This window comes from Suillus subaureus, assembly GCF_016647635.1.
Source record: "Suillus subaureus strain MN1 chromosome Unknown BJ212scaffold_124, whole genome shotgun sequence".
NCBI classification, from domain to species: domain Eukaryota; kingdom Fungi; phylum Basidiomycota; class Agaricomycetes; order Boletales; family Suillaceae; genus Suillus; species Suillus subaureus.
Genome location: NW_024538680.1, coordinates 4,947 through 31,726, shown reverse-complemented (window position 1 = coordinate 31,726; position 26,780 = coordinate 4,947). Strand labels below are relative to the sequence as shown.

Below are 26,780 nucleotides of genomic sequence, written 5' to 3'. Positions count from 1 at the left end.
CTTATGTAGCTTCCATTGACCACGAGACCAACAGCAGGATATTCAACACACCATTGTCGATGGGTTTAAAGAGCGCACAACCCTGTGCATTGCACGTAAGTTCGGGAAGACTCGTCAGTATAGTGACTCATACATAGGCTACTACATACAGAGTCGCGGGCTATCTTACATACATTTCCACGTTATGCAAAGATTACATACTGGAGAGGAATGAAATCCACAAATTATAGGGTCAATCTAGGTAACGTTAAACGTTGAGTGGTAGTGGGGTACAGACGTTGGGGGGTAGTCAGGGACAAACGTTGAGTGGTAGACAGGGGCCATGGTCACTGGGGCCCAAGGTACGAATGCATTTTGTTCCCTAAATTCTCCCAGCTCCATACGGCCTGGAACCGAGACCACCAATCTCTCGGATACTACGATATTCTTCAAACCCGCTACTGCAGATATGATACTCTCATCTAGAATTTGTTGTTGTTGCAACACAACAAGAGCTTTGGCCAACACCTCATTGAGCGATTCGAGTTCAATCCTCGAAGCATCTGATGGCATGTAGCACTCCGTGCCCTTGACAAGATCTGGAAGGCTCTCAATAACATCATCCAACTCATGATGAGGGTAAGATTCGAGAATATACCATGCACCCCTCATCAAGTCCCACAAATGCATGGCTGTGATAGTACTAAAGCAAGATGTGGCCTGCCCTGGGGGAGCAATACGGAGGGAAATCCCGGCGAGGTAAAAGAGACGACGAGCTTCTTCGCTAGTGATGTTGGTGGAAGAATATTGATAGGGGCGAGGGGGAATTGAGAAAGAGCGAGAGCGAGAACGAATGGGAGAGCGAGAGCGAGAACGAATGGGAGAGCGAGAGCGAGAACGAATGGGAGAGCGAGAGCGAGAACGAATGGGAGAGCGAGAGCGAGAACGAATGGGAGAGCGAGAGCGAGAACGAATGGGAGAGCGAGAGCGAGAACGAATGGGAGAGCGAGAGCGAGAACGAATGGGAGAGCGAGAGCGAGAACGGACAGGAGAGCGAGAACGGACGGGAGAGCGAGAGGGAGAGAGAAAGGGAGAGGGGGGAATGAGTGGAAGTGGAAGAGGGAGAGGGAGAGGGGGGGGAAACGGGGATGGTGAAATCATGAGGAGGGGGCATGGTTACAGTGAGATTGCAAGGACGTTGAGCGAGATGACCAGAAGTGAGTGTGCTTGTAATCCACTTTTCAATATAGCCATCCTGGGTCAAGTGAGGGTGCCAGTCGGTGTTCTTTGCAAGAGTGAAGGCGAGACGGAAATAGGGGATAAGATAATCTTGGTCGACGATGGCTGCCAAATCATTACCGCAAGTAAAAAGTGTGGTGATGAGGGTTGCACAGAGCTCAGAGAGCACTGAGTCTCGTAAGGACTCGTCATCTCTGGTAGCAGTGGTGAACCCTACAAGGTCTCGTCGGGCGTTGCAGACAATATTTGCGGCGTGATGGCGGAGCCAAGGTTGATTTTCACCCATGTAGCGAATGAGGGCACGGCAGTAACGAGTATATCTTGCGATATTGTCAACCTTGGGCGCAGGTAAAACGAGGAATACAAGAAGCTGGATTTCGGGCAGGGGAGAGATCGCCAGATCGCTGCCCTCGGGCCATTCGGTGGAGCTGAGCAGGTTGAATGCATTGGTGATCTGGAAATTGTCTTTGTCGCGTTCATTTGGGACCATGGGACAAATGGCCTTCAAAACGGTATGGGAGAAAGGATGACTCGGATGATAAAGAGGTTCATCCATGAACATGCGGGCGTCTGCTCGCCGGCAGGCAGCACTTCGGCAGGCGGCACGAAGTGCGATATGGCGAAATTTGCGTGACTGGCCATAATTCAGAAATGGAGCGATGCGGTCTTGGATGAGGTATAATGGTTTTATCCCCACATCACTGAACAAGAGTAGAGCATCTCCGGCTGCGTCAATATCATCAATTTTATAGAAGTGCCCTGCGCAGTCCAACAACCAGTCAACTTCCGGCAGATTGAATTCCAATTGGAATTGACCATTCCAAATTAATCTGGCATCATCGCCGGGATAAGCAAGATCGTCTGCGCCGCCGGCCACAGCCATATGCAGAGCAGCACGGGTGTTTGCCTGGAAAGATAATTTTAATTGTGGATCAATGTTGGTGTTACCCATTTGGCGGTAGAAAATTCTACATTGTTCCAGTGCCCGAGGCAGATACAGGGCACGCCACCATCCCCAGAGATTCCACTCTCGCGTGGTTGTGTGGAGCATATGCCTCACATCATCATCATTGGAAGAGAAGTAGATCAACGCTTTCCCATATGCCAGTGCGTTGTCGGGCAGTATCGGAATGCCACGCTTGTCAAAACATGCCTTGAACATGTCTCGAACATCTGTGCATAACGACACGAGATTCACGTCTGGCAGCTCCGACATTGTAGGTATCAGTTTGATCACCGACCTAACAACATCAGGGTTTCTTGAAGTCTGCAAGATCCACGTCATGGCGGATTTGAGAGGATCTTCATCTCGATGCTGGAAACCCGCACGTGCACGAAAATGACCAAAGACAGCTCGGATGAGTAAGGACATGGGCGTCTGGAATGGACAGTCGGGATGTATCAATGTCACCACAATGAAGAAGGCATGACAAAGGCCACCAAAAGTGGTTATTGCAATAACAGGGATGGAGGTGGGTCGTTGTTGCGTCCACAGCATGGCTCCCAAGGACAGAGCAAATAGAAGCAGGGAGATCTGTAGGAAAACTGGTAATGACCGCAACACATTTTCGAACTGCCACGCCTTTAGCTCCAGAAACTTGCGGTGCCTCTGCCGACATCGTTCTTCAAGAGATCCACGACCAAACCGGGTTGCCTTATAGTGACCCAGCCATTGCTTGCCCATGACAGCGCCATAGGCAGCGAAAAGACTAAATGCAAGGCTCGCATACGCAAGTGCCTGCATCCATAATTTGGAAGAAGAGAGACCTGTAGATGACGGAAGGATCGTTGGCTGAGTAGTAGAACGACCATCTGACGTGTTCTGGATAAGCTGCAGCAACAAAATGTTGGTGGTGTCAACAGGATCTGGCTGCATTGCAATGATGAACGCGGTATTGACAGCGGAGAATAGGCCAGCCTGTCGATTACTCGTGTTGGATACTTTTGAAATCATGACTATTGCACGTACGAAGAGCAGAACTATCTGCAAACTTTGATTACACCTCTTTAACATGTCATCGTCATACTGGCCAGACCTAGTTTCGTAGTCTGCCCAAAATTCAGAAAGCGGATCCTTTGCTTTCTCCTTGGCGATCGTGGAGTTCTGGAGGACCTCAAGAATCTGCTTGAGAAGGCCAATCTGAGAACTTGAAAGTCTTGGATGATGGCAGTTAATTCCCAAGTCTTCACAAACACCGTGACCTTGCTATGAAAAGGTACTCACTGTGGATCGATTTTCATTTCTGTGTTCTCCTTGGTGGGTGGTATCTCAGCAGGTAGTGACCACAGCTGGTCGAAGTCGTGATCCATTGGCGAAGCCTAAGAATGAAATCGTTCAAGAAGGTATAAAGACTCCAACTGAGGAATCGAACGCTGAATTCAAGCTGATTTATAGTAAATGAGCGTGACAAGCGCCAACTTCCACGTAGAATTCTAAAGATTCAAGGCACGAACTTACCAAGGAGGTGGACTTCATCAAAACTTCATTGTCGGTACTGCTATCTTACACCCACCATCATTTTGCACGAACCTGTCGATCTTATAAACCAGAAGCACGCAGACCTCCTGGCTTCCTCAAACATGTCGCCCTTCCATTCGAGTTGGTGACAGGAGCCATGCGGAAAGGGTCTTCATAGGCACCATTCTTACTAGTATCCTACGTGCGAAACTGGTTTATCACCGATCGTAAGCGCTTGCAGAAGGCCCCTTATGAATAGAAATTTGAATCGACCCGCGTCTAGGTCTGTGGGGGGATCGATATGAGATTGATATCTGATATTGGTACCACTGCACTGGCGAGCGCCAAGCGGAGACTTGGTACAATGAGCATGTCTTCGATAAGAAAATTGAAAGTCGCCGCTCGAACCTTATTTTACTTACATATCGGTTGTGCAGCGTCCGCCGCTCAGCGCTACTATTAGCGCTCATCTGTCATAGTACACTCGGCATACGGAGAATGCACAGACCTCCCAGCTTCATCCTGAAACATGGCACCCTTACCTTCAAGTTGGTGACGAGAACTATGCGGAAAGGCTCTTCATACATAGACGCCATTCTTGTACGCGAAATCGGTTTACCGCCAATCGAAAGCGCTCAGTGCAGAAGGCCTCTTATCGACAGAAATTCGAATTGGCTTGCATCTTGATCTGGGGGGATCATGGGGGATCCATATGAGATTAATATCTAATATTGGTATCACCGCGCTAACTCGGAGCGCCTCGCTGGGATTCAAGGCGGTAGTACGTGGGACAACTAGAGTTGCTGGTATCATCAGCTGCCAGTACCTGTTATCGTTCGGACCTTTCTCGGTTCCTTCGACTCCAAACCCTGAGGCTTGAGCACGCAAACTTAGTAGTCCAGACACCCTTGAAGCTCGAGGCACGTCATTCACAACCAAAAGATCCCAGACTCCGCTCAACATCTTTGCTCCAGCTTTCCTCACTGAACAATACAACGGCCACAACGTATCCTCACTCACTATGCTTCCCTTCCCTCCATTTTTAACGTCAGCTTTGTCAGTTTGAAGGGTTATTCACTGTATCCCGTATATCCGGTAGCCCGGTAATATGCGATAGTACTGTAGGTACCTGACAGGCAAGATAACATTTACTGTGTCTAAGATTCTGAATGACCACGTATCTCCACTCGCATCGGAAATATTGGGATTCACCTACCACCCTCCATAGACATTAGGCGTCCTAGGACTAACCGCTCTTCTGTGAGAAGGGAGCTCTGGCTATAGACGGTCTCCGAGAACTCACACCGCCACCCTCCGTCCCAAGGTTCAGTTCCGTATCTAATCTCCTAGCCATTTCCCTGTCCGTCTCCTCCACCCGCCTCCTGTGCTCCTCAAGTGCCTGCTCACGATAGGCAAGTTCGCGGCTTAATTCTTCTTGCCGTTACCGTTCCTCAGCGACTCTTTGCTCTCGCTCGCTCTCCTCCTGTGCACGCCGCACAAAAGCAAGATCTTCTTTCCCCCTGCGATGCTCGGCTTCTTCTGCTTCAAATTGAGCGCGAGTGAAAGCAGCATCGGCAGCCTCCTTGTGACGAATCTCTTCTTCCCTTTTTCAGCGTGCTTCTTCCTCCTCATCCGCTCCTCTTCAAGCGTCCGACATGATTCCTCTTCGCGCTTCTGATGTACCTCTTTGGCCCTTCAATGAGCATCCTCCTTGCGTCCAATCCTACCCTCTTCATATTTACATCTGGCTTCTGCCTTGCGCAGTTCTTCGACTCTTCTACGCTCCTCCTCTCGTTGTCGCCGCTCTTCCTCCTCTCGCTGCATCTGCTTCGTCTCCAATTTCAGTCGCTCCTCGCATCGTTTTTGTTCCTCAGTGTCCCTCCGTCTCAGCTTGAGGCTGCCCTTCCTCATGAGAGTTGATCACACAGTCAGCTTTCCAACAAGTCGTTCGCTCGGACAACCCTGAACTCGGACTTGGTGCTGAGTATAGGCTGTATAGAACTTGACAAAGTATGATCCACTGTACACTCGGTCACATTTAAATTGTACCTGAAATCTCCATGATAGGTGTATTGCTACGATCATTGTTGATACTACGGTCTGCAAGTGTTGGTTCAGTAAATGCGAAGAACGAAAGGGGTTTCGAGGAGATTCAAGGACAATGGGAGTTGAACTGCGATCACCATGGGATGTTCCCCTCCGTTGACTCGGAAACGTTGCACAGCGCGTGGATGGAGTTGGGCGAGCTAGTACATATATTAGCTCCAGTCAGTGGACCGGGAAAACATCAAAGTGCCTCGAGGCGCATTTGGATTCTGAATGTGCAATTGCTATAGAATTGATATGGGGTCTGGGTATTATTCCGGGTGGACTCCATGTCCATATCTTGCTGATCCGAATCATCACCTGCGTGCAGTCCACCCTATCCAAAGGTTTCTAAAAAGTGTGGACTTGCGCCTGAGAGTGACTGCACCCAGCAATGTCTGGCTTGCACACGAAGGTCATGATGAAGTCGAGAAAGCCTCAGAAAGGGTATAGTGGCAAGGGTGTAGCGTGTCACAGTGGCAACTTGAAGTTCAGCGTGCAGCTGCGGGGCTGCAAGATTCATCCATGCATAGCGTATGATGGCAGGATGTGGACCCGTACCTGCCCATGATATTCGACAATAGATTACATACAGAATCACAGGCTATCTTACATACTACATCACCACGTTACGCAAAGACTACATACTGGAATCCACAAAATACAAGAGAAAACTGCATAACGCGATGGTTAAACAATCACGTAGATTCACAGGACCAAAAATCTGGAGCGTCGTCCTTTGCATTTAGTTCTCTAAACTTTTCCAGCTCCTTACCATCTGGAACTGAGGCCACCACTGACAATCCCTTGCATACGGTATTCTTCAAACTAGCCACTTCAGATATGATACTCTCATCTGGAATTTGTTGTTGTTGCAACATATCAAGATTCTTGGCCAACAAAGCATTGAGCGATTCGAGCTCAATCTTGGAAGCATCTGATGGCATGTACCGCTCCGTGCCCCTGACAAGATCCGGAAGGCTCTCAATAATATCATTCAACTCATCACCAGAGTAATGTTCGATGATATACCATGCACCCCTCATCAGGTCCCACCAATGCATGGGTGTGATGGCTCTGAAGTAAGATGAGGCCTGCTCTTGTGAAGCAATACGGAGGGAAATCCCGGCGAGATAAAAGAGACTATGAGCTTCTTCGTTGGTGACGTTGGTGGAGGAATATTGATAAGGGAGAGAGGGTATGTGATGGCGAGAGGGAGAGGGAGGAGAGGGAGAGGGAGCACGATAAGGAGAAGGAGTGCGAGTGCGAGAGGGTGTGCGAGCTGGAGAAGGAGTGCGAGTGTGAGAGGGAGTGCGAGCTGGAGAAGGAGTGCGAGTGTGAGAGGGAGTGCGAACTGGAGAAGGAGTGCGAGAGTGAAGAGGGGAAATGAAGGGAGAGAGAGGAGTGTGAGAGGGAGTGCAAGCTGGAGAAGGTGTGCGAGTGCGAGAGGGTGTGTGAGAGGGTGTGCGAGCTGGAGAAGGAGTGCGAGTGCGAGTGCGAGCGCGAGAAGGAGAGCGAGAGGGAATAGGGGGAATGAAGGGGGAGAGAGGAGGGGGAATGGCTACAGAGAGATTGCGAGGACGTCGAGCGAGATGATTGGAAGTGAGCGTGCTTGTAATCCACTTCTTGATAGTATAGCCATTCCAGATCAAGTAAGGGTGCCAGTCGGAGTTCTTTGCAAGAGTGAAGGCGAGACGGTAATAGGGGGTAAGACGACCTTGGCCGTTGGAGGCAAACAAATCATTGCCGCAAGTAAAAAGTTCGGTGATAAGCTGGGAGGGCACTGAGTCTCGTAAGAACTCATTAGCTCCGGCAGCAGTGATGAACTTTACGAGGTCTTGTCGGGCACTACAGACGATATTTGCAGCGTAACGGCGGAGCTGATAAAATTGACCTCTACCCATGTAGCGAATGAGGGCACGACAGTAATGAGTATACCTTGCGAGATCGTCAACACTGGGTGCCGGTAAAACGAGGAATACAATAAGCTGGATTTCGGGGAGGGGAGAGGTCGCTAGATCGCTATCTTCGGGCCATTCAGTAAAGTTGAGCAGGTTGATTGCATTGGTGATCCGAGAATTGTCTTGGTCACATTCATTTGGGACCGTGGGACAAATGGCCTTCAGAACAACATGGAAGAAGGGATGACGATGATGATAATAAAGTAATTCATCCGCGGTCGTGTAGCTGAGACTTTGGCGGGCAGCACGAAGTGCGATATAGCGAAGTCTACGTGACCGGTCGTTGTTCAAAAATAGAACAATGCGGTCTTGAATAAGGCGTAATGGTTTTGTCTGCATGGCACTGAACAAGAGCAAAGCGTCTCCAGCTGCGTCATCGTTATCCAGTTTATAGAAGTGCTCTGCGCAGTCCAACAGCCAGTCAACTCCCGGCAGATTGGATTCCAATTGGAATTGACCATTCCAAATCAATGTGTCATCATCGGGATGAGCAAAATCGTCTACGCCAGCAGCCACAGCCATACGCAGAGCAGCGCAGGTGCCTTTTTGGAAGGATGGCTTTAAATCTGGATCTTGAGTGCTGTCCATTCGGTGGTAGGAAGTTCTACATTGTTCCAGCGCCTGAGGGAGATACAGGGTGCGCCAGCGTTCCCATAAATTCCACCCCCGTGTAGTTGTGTGGAGCATCTTCTTCACATCGTCATAATTGGAAGAGCAGTAGATCAACGTTCGTCCATGTGCTAGTGCGCTGTCGTATCGTATCGGAATGCCACGATGGTCAAAACATGCCTTGAACATGTCTCGAACTTCTGTGCATAACGACACGAGATCCACTTTTGGCAGCTCCGACATTGTAGGCATCAGTTCGATCACCGACCTAAAAACATCACGGCGTCTCGAAACCCCCAACATCCACTCCATAGCAGATTTAGTACAATCTTCATTTTGATGCTGGAAGCATGCACTTGCACGAAAATGACGAAAGACAGCTTGGATGACCAAAGAGACAGGCGTCTGGAATGGACTGTCAGGATGTATCAACGACACCATGATGACGAAGGCATGGCAAAGGCCTCCGAAAGCAGTCATTGTAATAACAAGGATGGAGATAGGCGGTTGTTGCCCCCACAGCGTGGCTCCCAGTGACAGACTGAATAGAAGCAGGGAGATCTGGAGAAGAACTGGGAATGATCGCAACACATTTTCAAACCGCCATGCCTTCAGCTCCTGAAACTTGCGGTGCCTCTTCTGACATCGCTCTTCGAGAGATCCATGACCAAAACGAGTTGCTTTATAGTGACCCAGCCATTGCTTGCCCATGACAGCGCCATAGGCAGCGAGAAGACTAAATGCAAGACTCGCATACGCAAGCGCCTGCATCCATAATTTGGAAGAAGAGAGACCTGTAGGTGACGGAAGGATCATGGGCTGGGTAGCAGAACGACCATCCGATATGTTCTTCATAAGCTGTACCAACAGAGCGTTGGTGGTGTCAACAGGATTTGGCTGCATTGCAATGATAAATGCAGTATTGACAGTGGCAAATAGACCAGCCTGCCGGTTACTTGTGTTGGATGCTGTTGAACTAGCGACGTGTTTCACGTACGAAGATCAGGACTATATCCATATTCCCATTACACCTCTCTAACATGTCGTCGTCGTACTCGTCAGACACAGTTTTGTATGTTGCCCAAAATTTAGAAAGCGCATTCTGTGCTCTTTCCTTGGCAATTGTGGGGTTCTGGAGGACGTCGAGAATCTGCTCGAGAAGGCTGGTATCAGATCTTGAATGATGGCAGTTATTTAGTCTTCACAAACACCATGAGGTTGCGATGAAAAGTACTCACTGAGTATCTGTCCTGGGACTGGCAGTTTGTTGGTATGGGACTGGCTCGTAATACGGTTGTGCATCGGGCGGCTGGTTGGAGAAGTAATAGGACATTGCAGACAAAGCCTAAGGATGAAATCGTTCGAGAAGGGAAAAGGATCCAACTGAGAAACCGAACGCTGAAGAAGTTCGTAGTGACAAGCGCCAACTTCCACATAGAATTCTGAAGATTCGGGGCACGAACTTACCAAGGAGGTGGTCCTAGCTTTATCTCGAAATGTGTCACCTGCTCTTCCATAGACGCCATTCTTACCACTGATCGTAAGCGCTTGCCTCTTATCGATAGAAGTTTGACTCAATTGGCCCGCAGGCACCTGAGTAACACCTGTTCCTACACTTGTTAGTAACGTACACAGTATAACATATCTGAGGGGGGGAAACCTACGCTGCAGTACTTAGCACTGACTTTGAGAAAAATCAAGAGGGCGGCCTATCTGATCGATTTGTCATCGCCCCGGATATCTCCCGCCATCTGGGGGTCCATATGAGATAATATTGGTGCCACCTCGCTGACTCGGAGCGCCTCGCTGGGATTCAAGGCAGTACAACTAGAGTGTCCTGTTATCATTCAATCGGATCTTTCTCGGTTCCTTCGACTTCAAACCCTGAGCACACGGCCGAATTCGCAACGCAAATTCATCAAAGTTATATTCAATCGAACTGAAAAGTATGCCAACTCGCCTCCAAAATTAAAGTGCGTGATATCGTGGCCTAAATATCCATCCGTTGTAAGTTAATCTGGAGCAGGTTGGGTCCTAGACTTATCGTTGCGACTCGTATCGCCAAAAATTCATTTTGTCAGTTTTGAACGACGCCCACATGAAATGAAGCCATAGTAGTGAGGAAAGAATCCTAAATACGAGATAGAACGATGGATGCAGAGCAATACAGCATGACACGATGGACACAATCACCAGTCGTAAGATAACATTTACTGTATCTATAGATCATTAACTTATAATATTATTTATCTCATCTCCACTCGCGTCGAAAATATTGTGTTTCACCTGCCACCTCCACGGACATTGGGAGTCCTAGGACTGCCCGCTCTTCTGCGAGAAGGGAGCTCTGGGCTCCGAGAACTCGTATCACCATCCTCCGTCCCAAGGTTCAGTTCCATATCCAATTTTCTAGCCATTTCCCTATCCATCTCCTCCACCTGCCTCCTACGTGCCTCCTCGCGCCTACGTTCCAACTGCTCCTCAACTGCCTGCTCACGACGGGCAAGCTCACGGTCTAATTCTTCTTGCTTTCGTCGTTCCTCTGCGGCCCTTTGTTCTCGCTCGCTCTCCTCCTGTGCACGCTGCGCAAAGGCAAGATCTGCTTCTTCCTGCCTGCGACGCTCGGCTTCTTCAGCTTCAAATTGAGCACGAGCGAAAGCGGCGTCGGCAGCCTCCTGCTCATCGCGCGCCTTAATGCGAGCAAGCTCAACTTGCCACCTTCGTTCAGCCTCCTCTTCTTCTCGTTTACGGCGGGCCTCCTCTTCTCGTTTGCGACGAGCCTCTTCTTCCTGTTTGCGACGAATATCTTCTTCCCTTTTGCGACGTGCTTCCTCCTCTCGCCTAATCCGCTCCTCTTCAAGCCTCCGATGTGATTCCTCTTCGCGCTTCCGACGTTCCTCTTCGGCCCTTCGACGTGCATCCTCCTCGCGCCTGATCCGATCCTCTTCTTCTTGTTTACACTTAGCTTCTTCTGCCTTGCGCAGTTCCTCGACTCTTCTACGCTCCTCTTGTTGGAGTCTCTCTTTCTCTTCTCGTTTGAGCCTCTCCTCCTCTTCTCGTCTAAGTCTCTCTTCTTCCTCTCGTTTGAGTCTCTCTTCCTCCTCTCGTCGCCATCGCTCTTCCTCCTCTCTCTGCCTCTGCTCCATCTCCAATTTCAATCGCTCCTCCTCGCGTCGTTTTTGTTCCTCAGCATCCCTCCTTCTCAGCTCTTCCTCCACCTGTTGCCCCCTCTCTTCTTCAGCAGCTCGAGGCTGCGCTTCCTCTGCCTCGCGCTTCCCTGAATCTGCCCCCTCGGCAGCCGTCCATTTATCCACCACCTTCCGTGATTCTTCATCCCTGGTGTGTTCCTCCTCCTCACGCTTCTTTTCGTCTTCTGGGACTGTAAGTACGGCAGAAGAAGCTGGAGGCTGGGCCGGAGGGTTCTGCGAAGGGGGAGTTGGACCGGGTCCCGAACCATGTGCTGGCGAAACGGTCGGTGCGGCGTTCTGATATCCTTGCACTGGGGGAGACTGTTGCTCCCCTTTTGCTACTGCCAGGGTCCCCTGCGTGCTTCCAGGAAGTGGCGGTGGCGGCGGTGGCGGCGGAAAATATGATGCTCTAGGAAGAAGTTGAGATTGGGGAGCAGGGACTGGGGATTGCGCGGGGGGAGGTGGAGGGAAATAGGATTGTTGTTGGTATGGCTGCTGCTGGGGCGGCGCGGGAGTGTATGTCTGAGGTTGCTGTTGGGTTGGATGAGTATATCCTTGCGGCTGTGATGGGGGGTGTGGTTGCTGGTTGGGAAGTGGGGTGTATGACTGAGGTAGAGGTGGAGGTTGGTATGGTTGGGCCGAGTAGCTCTGAGGATGAGGGGATGGTTGTGGCTGATATTGTGGTGCAGGAGGCGGTGCTTGATGAGGGGGTGGCGGGGGCTGATATTGCGGGGTGGGAGATGGAGTCTGATGAGGTTGATACTGGTAAGGCTGCGGAGAAGATGACGAGTATTGTTGTGGTTGTGGTGAGGGTGACGGGGGATAATTATAGGGCGTATAAGATTGCTGATATGGTTGAGGAGGCGGAGATGACGTTTGATAAGGGGGAATGTATCCTTGCGACAATGGAGTATATTGTTGAGGAGGAATATATCCTTGCGATGAGGGAGAATATTGTTGGGGAGCCTGGCCCGACAGGTAATGATTGGATTGCCATTGTCCTTGCTCGCGCTCTGGCTCTGGGGTATGGGGTTGTGCAATAGGAAACGAGGGTTGGTAATGCTCACTCGGCGGATCGTCTGTCGTAATAATGGTTGTACGAACTCCTAGAAGTTCTGGAGGAAGCTCATAAGGACGTTCTTGGACAGGAGTCTGTAACAATGGTATTGGAGTTGGTGGAGTCGTATAGAACGAGGGCGAGTCACTCGTGCCTCCCATAGTCATAGCGGGAGTCCCAAAACGACCTGCACGTCCAGCAACCCCTGGGCGCAGAATGGTTGGCAAATGACCAGACTTTCTCTGGGGTACCAAATCTTCTTCGGGAAGAGGGGGTAGCGCATCAGTCTTACTAAACTGTCGGCCAGGGGGCGAAGGGGATGGCGATGAGGGCTTGGGCTGGCCTCTAGCAGGAAGTAAAGATGCAGGTAGCGTACTGGGGGGTACATAGCCTGGGTCACGGAGCTGCACAGGAGTAGGGTTCAGGGCAGATGGCGGTCCACCCTTGTGTGGTACAGGATTATACGACTGCGGCCGTGTAAGACGATCTGATTGTTTGAGCTTCGATGGTCGACGACTAAGAGGAGGAGGAGTATTTGCATAGAATGTCATCTCGAGGTATAACTCGCCTCTCGCTCCTCCTGATGTTTCGAGAGGAACCCAGTCTAACAAGATAGATTAAGCATAGATTAAGCCAGGATCATAAGTGTCTCACCATCAAATTCACCAGTTTTCAAAGTCGATTCGATATCGACAATCCCTTTGCCTAGGAGCTTATCCTCAGCTCGAGGCTCGTCCTTCCAGCAAGACACTTCCAGCTTTCTGTTGACCTTGTCTTTTCCAGCATCGGCGAGAACAGGAAAGCGGAATTCTTCATCCCACACAGGATGCTGCCCTCCCTTGGGGTCTGGCTTGGTTCGTTGAGTCTGGCCAGAAAGGGCCGCTTGTGCATATGGGTCCTGCTTGTAGAAAGAAGGTTGGTGCAGATGACGAGCTTTGAGGATGACGACGACTAGCGTCCCAATTTCCTTCGATTGTGACATGGAGCAAGTTAAAAACAATTAATGATCACAACCGTATTGGCCGTCAAGTTTAGCTGCATCGCCTGCTATCATGTGCTATGTGAGTTAGTCACTAACATTGTGACAGTTTAAGTACGTCACAGTAAGTCGTGACATGTGACCCCACGCGTTTCTACAGCGGAGTTGGAAAATCGCGTTAATCGATCGCAAGACGCGCACAGTCGAGCTCATCGACACCCACAGCTTAATGTCGGAGAGAGCAAAGCGCGCAGACAGGCTTGCTGCTCTTGCAGAACTAAAACGAACTCGTGAAGGAGGCGCGCGCAAGTGGAAGGTGCGACATCATTGCCATTTCGCTTGACATGGGTCCTCAAACGCGTCTTCCCAGGCTCAAGAGGATGTGGCTATCTATGATGAGGTCACTGAGGATCAGTATAAGAGCATCGTGCGAGGAAGGTTGCAGAAGGATGACTTTGTCGTGGACGATGGCGTGAGTGGTTATATGGACAATGGGATGGACGACTGGACGGGCGCTGAGAAAGACGAAGATGAAGATGAAGATGAAGATGATGACGAGCACGAGACAAAGAACAAGAAGAAGGGTGAGTTTTATTGTGTATCTACACATTTAACGTCTGACATTGGCTTTTCAGCGAAGAAGGGCAAGGATGCTACATCCAAGCCTAAAGCGAAGCCAAAAGCACCACCGCCCGCTGCCAAGCCCTCTATTAGCGTGTACCGCCCGGCCGTCTCAGCAGAGCAGGAAGAAGACTTTATGGCCAATCTCCTTGGAGGCTTAGATGCTGTCCCAGCCCCAGCTGCAGGGAGGCCAAAGAAACGCAAGCCCTCCCCGTTATCAGATCATGAAGACGTGAACTATTCTTCTGATGGTCTCATGGAAGAAACTGCTTTCAACCTGTCATCAAGTGATTTCGAAGACAACTTTTCAACTATGATGAGCCCTAAGAAGAAGCCACGTACAACGAGTGGTGCTGGAATCACCCCCGCGATCGAGCGAATGTGCAAGTTGGGTGTTCATAGTGGATCCGAGGATAGTTTTGACAACTCAATGGACTTTGAGGACATGGACATGGATGCCTTCATGGATATTGATGACGAAGATCTTGATCTCAAGCCGGCCAAGGGGAACAAATCTATCCTCGATGGCCTAGAAACTAAGCCCAAGGTCAACATTCCCTCTCCACCAACTAAAGCAGAGCCGCCTTCAGCTCCAACTTGGCTATCTGTTTACGACTCCCTTGCTGTTACTTCTGATGAAACCTTGGGTTCTGGTTCTGCCTCCTCAACTTCTAAATCATCTGTCGACGCTCTTGAACCCGATGGCACCCTCCACTTTTTCTGGCTAGACTACCTTGAGCATAACGGCAAGCTCTTTCTCACTGGCAAAATCAAGGACAAAACCTCCTCGATTTGGGTATCTGCATGCCTTGCCATCGAGGGGCTTCAGCGTAATTTGTTCCTGCTCCCGCGTCCGCTACGCGTTGAGCAGGAGGAGACCGAAGAAGGCGAGTTTGTGATGCAAGAAACTGACGTCGTGCCGAGCAAGTCGGATGTGTACGAAGATTTTGAGCGGGTGCGGAAGAAGCTTGGTATCAAGGGATGGAAGGGGAGATGGGTTCGGAGAAATCATGCGTTTGATGAGAAGGATGTACCAAAAGAGGGCGAATGGATGAAAGTCTTGTACTCTTTTGAAGGTAACCCTCAGTTGCCGAACTTTTACGAAATACTCACTGTATGCGGATAGAGCCTCAAGTCCCCATGAACGCCTGTTCGCCTAATATTGCCCGGATATTTGGGACGAATACTAGTGCGTTTGAGCTTTTTGTGCTCAAGCGCAAGATCATGGGGCCATGCTGGCTTTCCATAACCAATGCGGTTGTCGAGAACAAGGGTGTAAGGCTGTCTACGAAAGGTCCCTCAGCTTTGAGCTGATGATTTCTTCATGCAGATCTCGTGGTGCAAGTTTGAAGCCACTGTCTCAGACCCCAAGAACGTGACACCCATGGGAGACAGCGCTCCAGAACCTCCCCCTCTAACAATAATGAGTCTCGCAGTACGCACCGTTGTCAATCATCGCGAAAACAAGCGGGAAGTTGTGTGTGCCACGGGCCGCATATGGCGAGATGGTCAATTATCTTGCACCTCTGCTGAAGAACATTACTGACTTGATAGCACATTATGTAGTTCAACTTGATGATCCTACACCCCCCGAGCAGCTCCCGTGCTCTGTGCACACGCTCGTCCGTCCTCTCGACCGCTTCCCTACGAAATTTGAAGCCCAGGCGCGAGCAAATGGAAAGGGCATGATCTCACCAATGAAGAACGAGCGGATGCTCCTCAACAGCTTGCTTGGTGCCGTTCTCCTTCAATTGCAAGGTTCCTTAATTGTTAACCGGATATCTTACAGTCACGCTACACAAAGCAGACCCCGACGTCATTGTTGGTCACGACTTTCTCGGTGTCTCCCTTGATGTCCTCCTCGGCAGAATGAAAGACCTCAAGGCGGAGCACTGGTCACGCCTTGGGCGGTTCAGGCGCTCGAAATGGCCACCTATAGGACGTCAGGGCACAAACATGCGCTTTTTAACTGGGCGCCTGCTTTGTGACCTCGCCAGCGACGGTGCACGGGTAGGTTTCACATCAGCTCCTGCGATACAGTGATTGATGGATTACCGTCAGAGCATGATCGCCTCCACGACGTGGTCTCTCACCGAGATGTGTAAAACTCATCTCAAGTCGGACAGGCAGGACATCGACCCAGATGACACAGCAGCGTACTTCGATAGTACCGTATCATCCCCAGACATGCTCATGACATTTGTGCGGCATTGTGAGCTCGACGCTCATTACCAAATGGCCATCGCATCGAAGGTACAGGTTTTGCCTCTGACAAGACAACTCACAAACCTTGCTGGCAACGCATGGTGAGTTCTTTTGGTCGGTGATTTGGACATCAATGGAGTTTGGTCTTAGGAACAAGACGTTGAATGGCGGTCGGGCTGAACGGAACGAGTACATTCTTCTGCATGAGTTCCACCGCCTGAAGTACATCTGTCCTGACAAGACATATGGCAAGAAAGCGCCAAAAGCAGAGCCCGAAGCAGATGATGCGGATGGCGAAGGAGGCGGTGGCGGCAAGTCGAGCAAAGGCAAACGGGACAAGTTCAAGGGCGGTCTCGTGTTTGAGCCGAAGCGTGGACTTTGGGACAAGTATATCCTCGTCATGGACTTCAACTCGCTGTATCCCAGTATCATCCAGGAATATAACATTGACTTCACTACCGTCGAGCGCTCGCAGGAGGATGTAAGCGACTAGACTATTGTTCATGCTTCGATGCTGACACCTGAGTGTAGGACGACGATGACAAGATACCAGATCCACCGCCGCCTGAGGTGCCTCAGGGCGTTCTTCCACGACTTATTGCAACACTCGTCAACCGGCGGCGTCAGGTGAAGTCGCTTATGAAAGATCGTTCTATATCGCACGCGAAACTACTGCAGGTTCGATAGTCGTTGCTATCCCTTTGACTACTTGCTCACACTTGGCCTTCGTCACAGTATGACATCAAACAACAAGCATTGAAACTGACGGCAAACAGTATGTACGGCTGTCTTGGTTTCGAATACTCGCGATTCTATGCCAAGCCTCTCGCTGCCTTAACTACTTTCAAGGGTCGTGAGATCCTGACACACACCAGGGAGCTTGCCGAGAGTTTACAACTAGACGTAAGTGTATCTCCGATATGTGTCGGGGGATTTCTCTGACTCATCATAGGTCGTCTACGGCGACACTGATTCAGTGTTCGTCAACTCCAACGTGACAGAACTTTCGGAGGCGCTAAAAATCTCTGCCGAGTTTAAGAAGGCTGTCAACGATCGATATAAGCTTCTAGAGATAGACCTCGACGGCGTCTTTGCGCGTCTCTTACTCTTGCAGAAAAAGAAATATGCAGCTTTGAAGGTGGAAGAGGGATCACGGACATCCACGGAAGTTAAAGGTCTTGATATGAAGCGCCGAGAATACTGCGCTTTGTCGAAGAGCGTGTCTCAGTAGGTCGCGCTTTGTTTTTGTGTTGACTTGGTTCGACTCCGCACCTTCCAGATACGTTTTGGAGCAAATCTTGTCTGGCGAACCAACGGAAGTTGTGGTGGAGAACATTCACGAGTATCTTAATACCATCGGCGAAAATGTTCGCAGCGGAAAGATCAAATTGGAGGACTTCATTGTATACAAGGTACCTTCAAAAACTCCTTTCGACGTTTCTTGGTCAATCTCACGTGCATGACTCAGCGCCTAGGCAAGAACCCGGAAGACTACCCCGATGCTAAATCTCAGCCTCATGTACAAGTTGCTTTGAGACTAAAAGCAAAAGGTGGAAGCGCCCGCAACGGTGACGTCATACCCTATGTGTTCTGCGTCGCTCCTGGTGAAGAGACCGTGAAGACCGCACAAGCAGATCGCGCCAAGCATCCAGACGAGATCAAGAAGGCCGCAGGGGAACTCACGGTGGATTACGAGCACTACCTTGCGAACCAAGTCCTGCCACCCATTGAGCGACTGTGTGAACCTATTGAAGGGACGGACAGGGCACGGCTGGCCGAGTGTCTTGGTGAGCGTTGAAACACCGATGCCTGCGAACTAAACTCAATGTTTATAAAAGGACTGGACCCGGGACGTTATCGCATTAGTGGAAGCACGCCGGCTGGATCAGCGCTGACAACACTAGACTCCCTCGTCTCTGATGTGGAGCGGTTCCGCGACGTATCTCCGTTCCTTGTACGCTGTCGCGGGTGCGCGGGGCAGATGGCGTTCCCCCCGGTCTACGATCGAGATGTATGTGACCGCATCCCCATTTGTGCTTAGGATTGTCTGACATCGAACAGGCGTCGATTCTGTTGTCATCAGGGCCGACCTGTCCCGCGTGCAGCGCACCGCTGGGTTCGGCGAGCCTGCAGACGCAGCTTGAGGTGCAGATTCGGTCGTTTGTGGCCCGGTACTACGAGGGATGGGTTGTCTGCGAGGATCCAGCATGCGGGTATGAGACGCGGTCGATGCGGATGTACGGCTGGCGGTGTGGAGCGTCGGGGGGCTGTAAAGGTAGAGTGCAGTTCAAGTATGGGGACACCGAGTTGTACACCCAGCTCCGGTATTTTTCGACATTGTTTGACATTGAGAAAATCATCAAGGCTGCACAGGGCAGCGCGAGAAAGGGTAAGCATGAATGCAATTTATCGACCGACCGAGATATCTGACATTTTTCCATACAGAGGAAATCGTGGCTGTTGCAACAAACAACGACCCATTCCTCAGGGCGATGTCGAAGACGGTGGACAAATATATGGAACAATGTGGACGATGCTGGGTTAATCTTGGAGCATTGTTTTCTAGCATGAACCTCTAAGTTCGGGTTTAAGCAATCGTGGATATGATATTCATATTGATAGAGTGGCTTAGGTTTTGCCTTCTGTCTGTTAACATGAGAACTTTCTATGGCAACCTCTACACTCGGGATGAATTGGTTGCAGGATCCATTCAGATTCGTGATTTTTGGGCTACGTTCGATTGAGTTGCCTGATTCAAGGTCGTTTGGACATTCCGCAAAATATACTATCGGGCGTGGGCGAGGAGATCAACAGGAACATCGAATTCCTGAATGAATGATCAGTGTGGAATAGGATGCAATGAGACATGTCCAAGCATCCATCACGCGTATCTTGTCGTATCCAATGTGTGGCATTCAGTTGTCGGTCTCGTAATTCATGGAAGCTACATAGGAATACATGAGAATATATGCACTACCAGAATGTTTATCATAATTAACCGCAATCTCGTCTGCAGGAATTAGGACATTGGTTCCATTCACGAGAGCTCTTGCAAGAGAGACAAGAGAATGTTGCCCGATCGACAAATGACTGCCAGCGTCGTCGATAGGACACAGCTGATGATGTTTTCTGGTTTTTCCGTAGCATACAAAATGGGATTAAAATACTTCATTACGGATGAACGAACGGGTGAGACTGTTGAACATGAGAGCCTATGACGCTCAGAAACTCTGCGGCACAACGAAAGTTCGCAAGCTGGTCTGACGAATGGCGTGGGCAGCTCAGGGGGAGACTCACTGAATGCATTTCCACCCCTCAGTGTCCAGGAAAAATCACGTATATTTGACTAGTTTTCGAAAGGGCCAGGTACTCGTAGTCACAGTTTGCCACGCACGCCTGTCCTTAATATGCCTGTTTTCAAGTGTCCTTGGTTCAGAGCATGCCACCACTCCAGGATGCAGTCTACAACCTCGTCTTGGCACTAAGTATATTGTTAGCAGTAGCTACTACGATCAGAATCGAGATTCACATTCGTAAAATTGTGATCGGCCTTCTCTATTAAATGGAGGTTGTGGGTCCCTGGCGTCCTGGCACCAAGTGCTCGAGAGTAAATGACCGCGTCATATCTGACACAATGAGAATTTTTCCCTGTCATCCGCTATCAGTTCGTAAACACTCACGCAGGAATTGCCTTATCGACGAGACCATGTAATGTCAGAACATGAATTTGATTCGGAAATTTGTCCCAAACGATTGCGGTATTCCACTGAGAAATCTCCTCTAGATCGTGTGGGTAAATCCTTTCCACAATTGCTTGTCGAGCGACTGTTACGGTCCGCTCGTAGTAACCTTTGGCATCCCACTGTTCTTTGTAGGTCTCGGCAACATCTAGAAATTAGGATCAGATGACCGACCGTCTGGAATTTAAAACTCTTGAGCTAACCGTAAACTCGCTAATCACGGCTATTCAGTTATTTTGCAACACGCGGGAGACTATTTCTCTCACATGCATTCGGTAACGGCCTGACACGTTGACCATGGCACGAACACGTTGACCTTCTTCGGACGTGCATAGCCAATACATCCCAACCACAGAACCACGAGAATGGCCCACCACTACATCAATCTCGTACCCATACGTATTGCGCAGGTAAGAAACGACCGTCACGAGATCCCTGACGTCTTTCATAGGTCCACCTTGTGTCCGTTGGCCCCCACTTTCGTGACATCCGCTGCTCTATATGAGTGGGGATTAACGCCAAGACGAACGGTTGACGGACCGAAAATCAAATCTGAATGAGTCAATGAAGAAACGTAGTGCAAGACGCTTTTGGAACAAGTAGTCTTTATGCCTGGAGTGAGATAAGAGGACAGGAGGAGCAGAAATAGTAGGAACGTACCCCATAGCCCCATGGAGAATCTAGAACATACGATGAGCCAAGTAATTTTGCAAAGATTGGGATGACGCCGATCAGCATTATACCAGGGCGATCTTTCTGCCATGCGTGGGCTCTTTAGGTGCCAGTTGTTCCAAAATCCCAACCAGTTCGCAATCCACTTGAGAATGCGGTATACGCAGTTTTGTGGACTTCCTGCTGGCCATTCAAGTTGTAGTATTACCGTGACCTAAGCAAATCGGGGAGTCAGCGGGAACATGGTTCATCTACTGGATATATGTCCAAACGATATTTCGCACGATTCTAACTAGGTTTTGGAGATCACTGGCATGGCACTGCGAGTCTGCTCGAACATTTTCAATCTGGTATCGCACTGCGAGCCTCTCCCTGGCCAGGCCTTCAACTAGAAAAGAATCGTTCTTTCTGATGATAATCTCAGTGAGTTAGGTAATGAAACTCTTTCAGTGCTACGACCTTTGAAATGTTGTCTGAGGATCTGACGAATTTCTTTTAGGCTGCTGCGAGTCTGGTACCATGGTACGAAGTGCATCAGTGATGGATGAATTTGAATGTGACTCACGTGCGTGCGCTTCCTCGAACCTCGGCGCTATTGTTGACTGTGTACATTGCTATACTAGGCTAGTTCGAGCTTCATTTCAACTTCTCCGCTGCCCACTCGTTTCCCCGTGTCTAGATCCCACTGACCCGAAGACTCTTGTCGTGGGGGCCAGTGATGAGGAGATGGGTACCACGGATGTAAAGCTATCTCGTTCACCGATTTCTCATGACCCTTGAGCGTCAGTTCGAGATGAGGTATTTCCTTTTGAGTTGGCGTTTGGCGCTTGGGACGCGACCTTGTAATTGTGAGTGGTGGCCGCCATTGAATCTTTTTCGGTGTCTCGGTCAGCAGGAGCGTTGGCGAGGGAGTGGTCACTTGCACGCGCTAAGGTGAGTTGGCGCTGAGTTGCATCTGCTACAGGATACTATCCCTGAATTCACATGTCAGCCTTGCTGTAGGCACCCGGTGTCCCGCATACAAGTCAGTGATACTTTCAGTACTTGTTTCAGTTTCAGGAGTACTGTCTCGCCATGTTGTGGTTGATTCAATTTTTCGTCCCATCAATTTCTTCTCGCATTGATCTTGTACTAATAGGCGACCACATGAATGCAGCAAATCATTGACTTGATGGCTGCGGTAATATCATAATTTCAGCCTGAGGGAGAAGCAACTTTCGTTCCTGCTGGCATTATTGGCTGGCAACTACCCTTTTGGTACACTCGATTACACGACTTGTCCTGACCAATATAAATTGATTCTGTTTACAAGTTGTTACGGGCAAGTACGGCTACCACACGGACACGCAGCTCTACATATGGGCTGGCCCATATACGCGCGGGATTATGCATACAGGCTGACATTGATACGGGCCGTACGGCCTATCATGGAGCGACGACAGAACACTTCTGTTACATGCATTCTCATCGAAAACCACCGCTAACATCGTTCTTTCCGTGTTCGCGCACTTTGTATGGTTCACGACTCTACGGTGAGCTGCTGTTGTTTTCGCCTGCACAACCGGCCGCATTGTCAGGCAGACCTTACTGGCTTGAACCCATCGATGTATCTCAACTAATCTTAACCAAGTGGTTGACAGATTTGACTCCTAGATCGTGCAGGTTTGAAACCTGCCGCCGACAGTTTTTTCTCTATGATCGTACCTTGGGCATTGAGCTCATGAAAAAGTCTTCGGACGTCAACCATAACACTCAAGTACTCATGGCCAAGTGGTCAACGGATTCCGAAACTTGCTGACAGTGGTTTTTCTCTATGGTAGTACCTAGGGCATGAACTCATGGGGAGGTCTTCGAACGTCAACCGCAAGGCTCATGGCCAAGTGGTTAACAGATTCGAAATCTGTTCCTCCTGGATGGTGCAGGTTCGAAACCTGCTGACAATAGTTTTCACTAAGATCGCACCTTGGGCATGAGCCCATGGAGAGGTCTTTGAACGTCAATCAGATGACTTATGGCTAAATCGTTAACAGATTCGAAATCTGTTCCTCCTGGTCCCTGGATGGTGCGGGTTCGAAACCTGCCGACAATATTTCTTTTTTCTACAATCTGAATGCTGCGTATCATAGTACAATATTTGGCAGTCGTTTATTGGGAGCAACATCGAATTGCATGTGTCTTCGAATATTTAGTACATGCACTGATATCCACTCCAACATAAGATTTCGGAAAGGACAGAAAGCCTAGAGGGAGCTGGCAGCAGATGAAATTCGACCAATGCGTAAAAGACACGGGAACCACCTATTGAGAACTGCAAAGCAGCCGATATCAAGAACATGTTCAACGTCCGACGGGGAAGGCCCGGGGGCCTGTTTCTAGTAATATGCTCCGTCGATCACATTGGATGTCACTGCTGGTGGCATGCTGCTGCTTGATGCACCAGCACGGACTAGCTGGCGAGGAGGACGTGATGGCTGCGCCAACTTATGCATTTTTCCACTGTGGGCAAGTTAGCGGTATGCTACGAGACAATATCAGCATCACGATATGGATGTCGAAAGGTCAGGATAATTTGCATATTTGCCTCGCATCGCAAAGACGCCCACAAGGGAAATCCTGTATGCCGGTAAGGAGTGGGTCCCTGGGGAGAAGAGGAGCGAGAAAAGATACAATTCACATTCCGCACCCTTCGGAACGTGGCGCTAGTTGTGGTGGCAGCGCAGTTGTTGCATCCAGGTGGTGAACGTGGATATCCGATCAAAATGTCAAAGGATAGTAAAACGCGTACCGACACCATGGCACTGTACCATATGCGAGAACTCTCGTGCAAGAAGTCCTGATGATTGCATTCGACGTTTGGCATGTTGGCAGTGGCAATATGTCGTACATACAGCATGCTGCGGACCAGTTGAAATGTGGCTCGAATCCTAGTACAACCGTTGCTGAAAATAACAAGGTTCGAATTCAAGCGCGTGGCATACGTGAAGAGTCACATCCATGCACTTCCCGCCACTGCTTGCTGCGCTGAGACGCAGAAAGTCCCTACTTGCTACTCAAATGCCTCATGTATCTCAAGGGGCATTCATAAGTGAGGCCCTTCTAGGCTAGTGGATGGGTTAGACACAAGCATTTTTGCAAAAGATTCTAAATTCGGAGTGTTTCTTGTGGGAATGGTTTAATTTACCAGTAGCCGGCTGCCGCTCGTGCTCGTGCACAACGCACAGGAAGGATTGAAGCATGGCGTTGGCATCACTGGCAGTACCTCAGTGTGCTAACATGATATCACAATCATATAAATTCAGAATTCATTCACTGCGGGCATGAACTGACTCCACCTCTAGTCGCATTATGAAGGTCAGTACAAAAGACTTGAATGCTCCTCAAGATATAGCCTTAATGGATGCAGCTTTGCCGCGTGTAGCGCCCGATCCCATGTAAGTTCCATTCATGTCCTCTTTGTTTCCTTGCTTCGACAAATTTTTATGCTCTCCCCAGATACCGACATGCGGCACCGTCGGGACCATGGCCATGGATGATCTTGGACGTTGACCTTGACACGAATGATATGACCGACCGTGACTCGGATGTCCCGGATCAATCCTGGCCGGGCTACCCTCGGAACCAGTTCAGGAATTGGACCACAGATCAAGTAAAGCGAAGCAAGATGTTCGAAAAGTGTTCAACGAATCAATATAGCACTATTTGCTGGATGGATGTGCGTGAACCAGACGGGAAGTTTACCAAATCAGATGTGGGAGGAAAGGGTGACACTACAGTGGTATCGACTCAAGATCCGGACGAGTTTTGGGAAATGTTGCAGGGGGTGAGTCTCATGTGAACTATGGTATACTTGTTAACCAAGTTGTGATTTGCAGGGACCAGAAAACATCCGAGTGCGATCGTTGTTTGTGGATGATTTGACGCAACCGGTCTTGCGCATGTTGGGGACAAGGTATGTGACACCTTTTACTCTTCTGCTTGCTCTAAAGCCTTGTACATAGATACAATATCGAGCCATTCTTTTTCACGTCCTCCATTAATTGGATACCCTCACGATACCAGGAAGCACCTCGTCATCGAGAAGGAGATCGTAAGTCTAAACCTTCTGTTTTGAGTCGCATGGCTCATGTGCGTGATAGATATCACTATTACCTTACCATTTTTGCGATCGCAACAGAAATCGCAATCATCGTGCCCCCCCTCATCACCAACTGACCCTGAATGGGGCATCACGACCAGTAGGTGGCTCATCACCTGTCATAGCATCCGATTTACCTCCAGCAGATACCCCGATCGATATCCAGGCTCCTTTTTCAACAGGTGGTATGTGTATTGAGGTCCTTATAGTATCGCATTCCCCTCAAATGTCCCTCCTAGATGGCCGCATGTTCTTCATTGACCTACTTGCAATCCACATGGTCCGCGACGTAAAAGAAAACACTATCATATCCTATCATCCCGAGTCTGCAGGGCGTCGAACATCTGCGAAGCATCTCTGCCGGCTTATACAGCTTGTGGGGGAAAGTGTGTACTGGCAAAAAATATTCAGCCAGTCCAAAGACCCGACATTCCTCTTTCTTGCAATTTTATGGTATGCGCTATATGCATGGGATGAGTCCCTTGATTTGCTATACCGCCATGTTATCGAGCTGGTATGTAGCTCTCGTGCAGCGTGGAAGTGATATTACTCAAGCACGTCCAGGAATTACAAGTACTGCATCTGGACAACATCTCACTTACACATGACCTCCATGTCCTTGAAGCACGTCTTTTGTACTACCAATCGCTCTTGCATAGCTTCAAGATATCAGTAACATTTATTAAGACGACCCCCAATCCAGCCATGGAGTCCCATGGAGTTACTAACAAAGAGCGCAGGGACTCTTTTGCACTTATGAAGAAGGAGTGCAATAATCTACTCAGCGAAATCGATCGTCTAGAAAGGCAACGGACGATGCTGAGCAATCGACTGAAGAATGCGATGGACCTCGTGTTTGCGATCGTTAATACTGAGGACAGTAGGCGGATGCAGAGATTCTCATACCTTACTATGGTCTTCCTACCAGCAACTTTTATTGCGGTAAGCTTAGAGGTCTCGTGTACAGATATTTCCTGACTGCACATGTCCTCAGTCTATCTTCACGATGAACGTTCAAGAGATTAACAATGGGAAACAAACACTTGGTCATTATGTGATAGCCACCGTTTTGCTCACGGTTTTCACGGTTTACATCGTTGTCATGCTTCAGAGACAGAACTGGGTCCACAGACGCCAGGCTACCTTGCTGCAGCGTGCAGTGTGGCCCATTCATTTACTCTGGATAATCAGTCTCCCTCTACAAGACGTGTGGGTGCGACGGTACAGGAGGTCTCCAACGGTTATAGATGTCACGGCGTGATGACATTGATACGGATTCAAACATATGCATACATACAGTAACATACCCATAAAACACTTCATGCTACATTCATTATCCTTGGCGGAAGGATCCAGCGCACAAAAACCACATCTCTAGCAGCCACATTGGGACAGGAAGAACCCGACTTCCAGGCTGAAACGCTCCTCACAGCCATGATTGCGGAAAGCGAATGCCGATCTGATTAGTGGGCTCAAGGGTATGACGAGCTGGAAAATGAGGGTGATATGATCCAATTATTTAAACGATACATATCAAGCGCAATCCCCCCTAGACATGTTGAATTACCAACAGTCAACAGTGCGATGGTGAGAGTCAGCAACGAGCCGGAAAATCAAGACGAATGTGGAGCCATCGCTGATCTACAACCAGTAATCATCAAGTGATAGCGACTCGTGGAAACAAAATGAGGATCGCAAGGGTGCACCCAATTACCAGCAACAAGAAACTCGCCAGTACTATCAGTGTAAGCAATATTCTTGAGTTCGTCGTCACTTCAAAATCACCTGTCTAAAACGATTGAGCTTCAGCGATAGTTAATACCTAGCATAGAGTTAATTGGGGCGCAAATAT

At 49.4% G+C, this 26,780-nt stretch overlaps 5 protein-coding genes across 5 annotated transcripts; 1 reads left to right on the top strand and 4 right to left on the bottom strand.

The window, feature by feature from the left end:
- Positions 1–237: 237 nt before the first annotated feature.
- On the bottom strand, positions 238–669 carry BJ212DRAFT_1488112 (uncharacterized protein; the record flags this gene model as incomplete). Its single annotated transcript, XM_041341346.1, has 1 exon — positions 238–669. One exon carries the CDS (start codon positions 667–669, stop codon positions 238–240), a length of 432 nt encoding a protein of 143 aa, XP_041185828.1.
- A 1,633-nt stretch (positions 670–2,302) lies between these two features.
- Positions 2,303–2,777, top strand: BJ212DRAFT_1400982 (uncharacterized protein). The gene has a single exon (XM_041337326.1). It carries the CDS (start codon positions 2,349–2,351, stop codon positions 2,559–2,561), a length of 213 nt encoding a protein of 70 aa, XP_041185827.1. The 5' UTR covers positions 2,303–2,348; the 3' UTR covers positions 2,562–2,777.
- Positions 2,778–3,175: 398 nt separating this feature from the next.
- On the bottom strand, positions 3,176–3,370 carry BJ212DRAFT_1216054 (uncharacterized protein; the record flags this gene model as incomplete). Its single annotated transcript, XM_041329304.1, has 1 exon — positions 3,176–3,370. A coding segment is annotated over one exon (195 nt), but the record flags the coding sequence as incomplete, so codon positions are not given.
- A 1,731-nt stretch (positions 3,371–5,101) lies between these two features.
- On the bottom strand, positions 5,102–5,587 carry BJ212DRAFT_1488110 (uncharacterized protein; the record flags this gene model as incomplete). Its single annotated transcript, XM_041341345.1, has 2 exons — positions 5,102–5,361; positions 5,404–5,587. 2 exons carry the CDS (start codon positions 5,585–5,587, stop codon positions 5,102–5,104), a joined length of 444 nt encoding a protein of 147 aa, XP_041185825.1.
- Positions 5,588–9,220: 3,633 nt separating this feature from the next.
- Positions 9,221–10,016, bottom strand: BJ212DRAFT_1400971 (uncharacterized protein). The gene is made up of 3 exons (XM_041337325.1): positions 9,799–10,016; positions 9,570–9,729; positions 9,221–9,506 (listed from the first exon to the last, which is right to left on the bottom strand). The coding sequence occupies exons 2-3, from the start codon at positions 9,662–9,664 to the stop codon at positions 9,308–9,310; spliced, it is 294 nt and encodes a 97-aa protein (XP_041185824.1). The 5' UTR covers positions 9,665–9,729; positions 9,799–10,016; the 3' UTR covers positions 9,221–9,307.
- Positions 10,017–26,780: the final 16,764 nt, after the last annotated feature.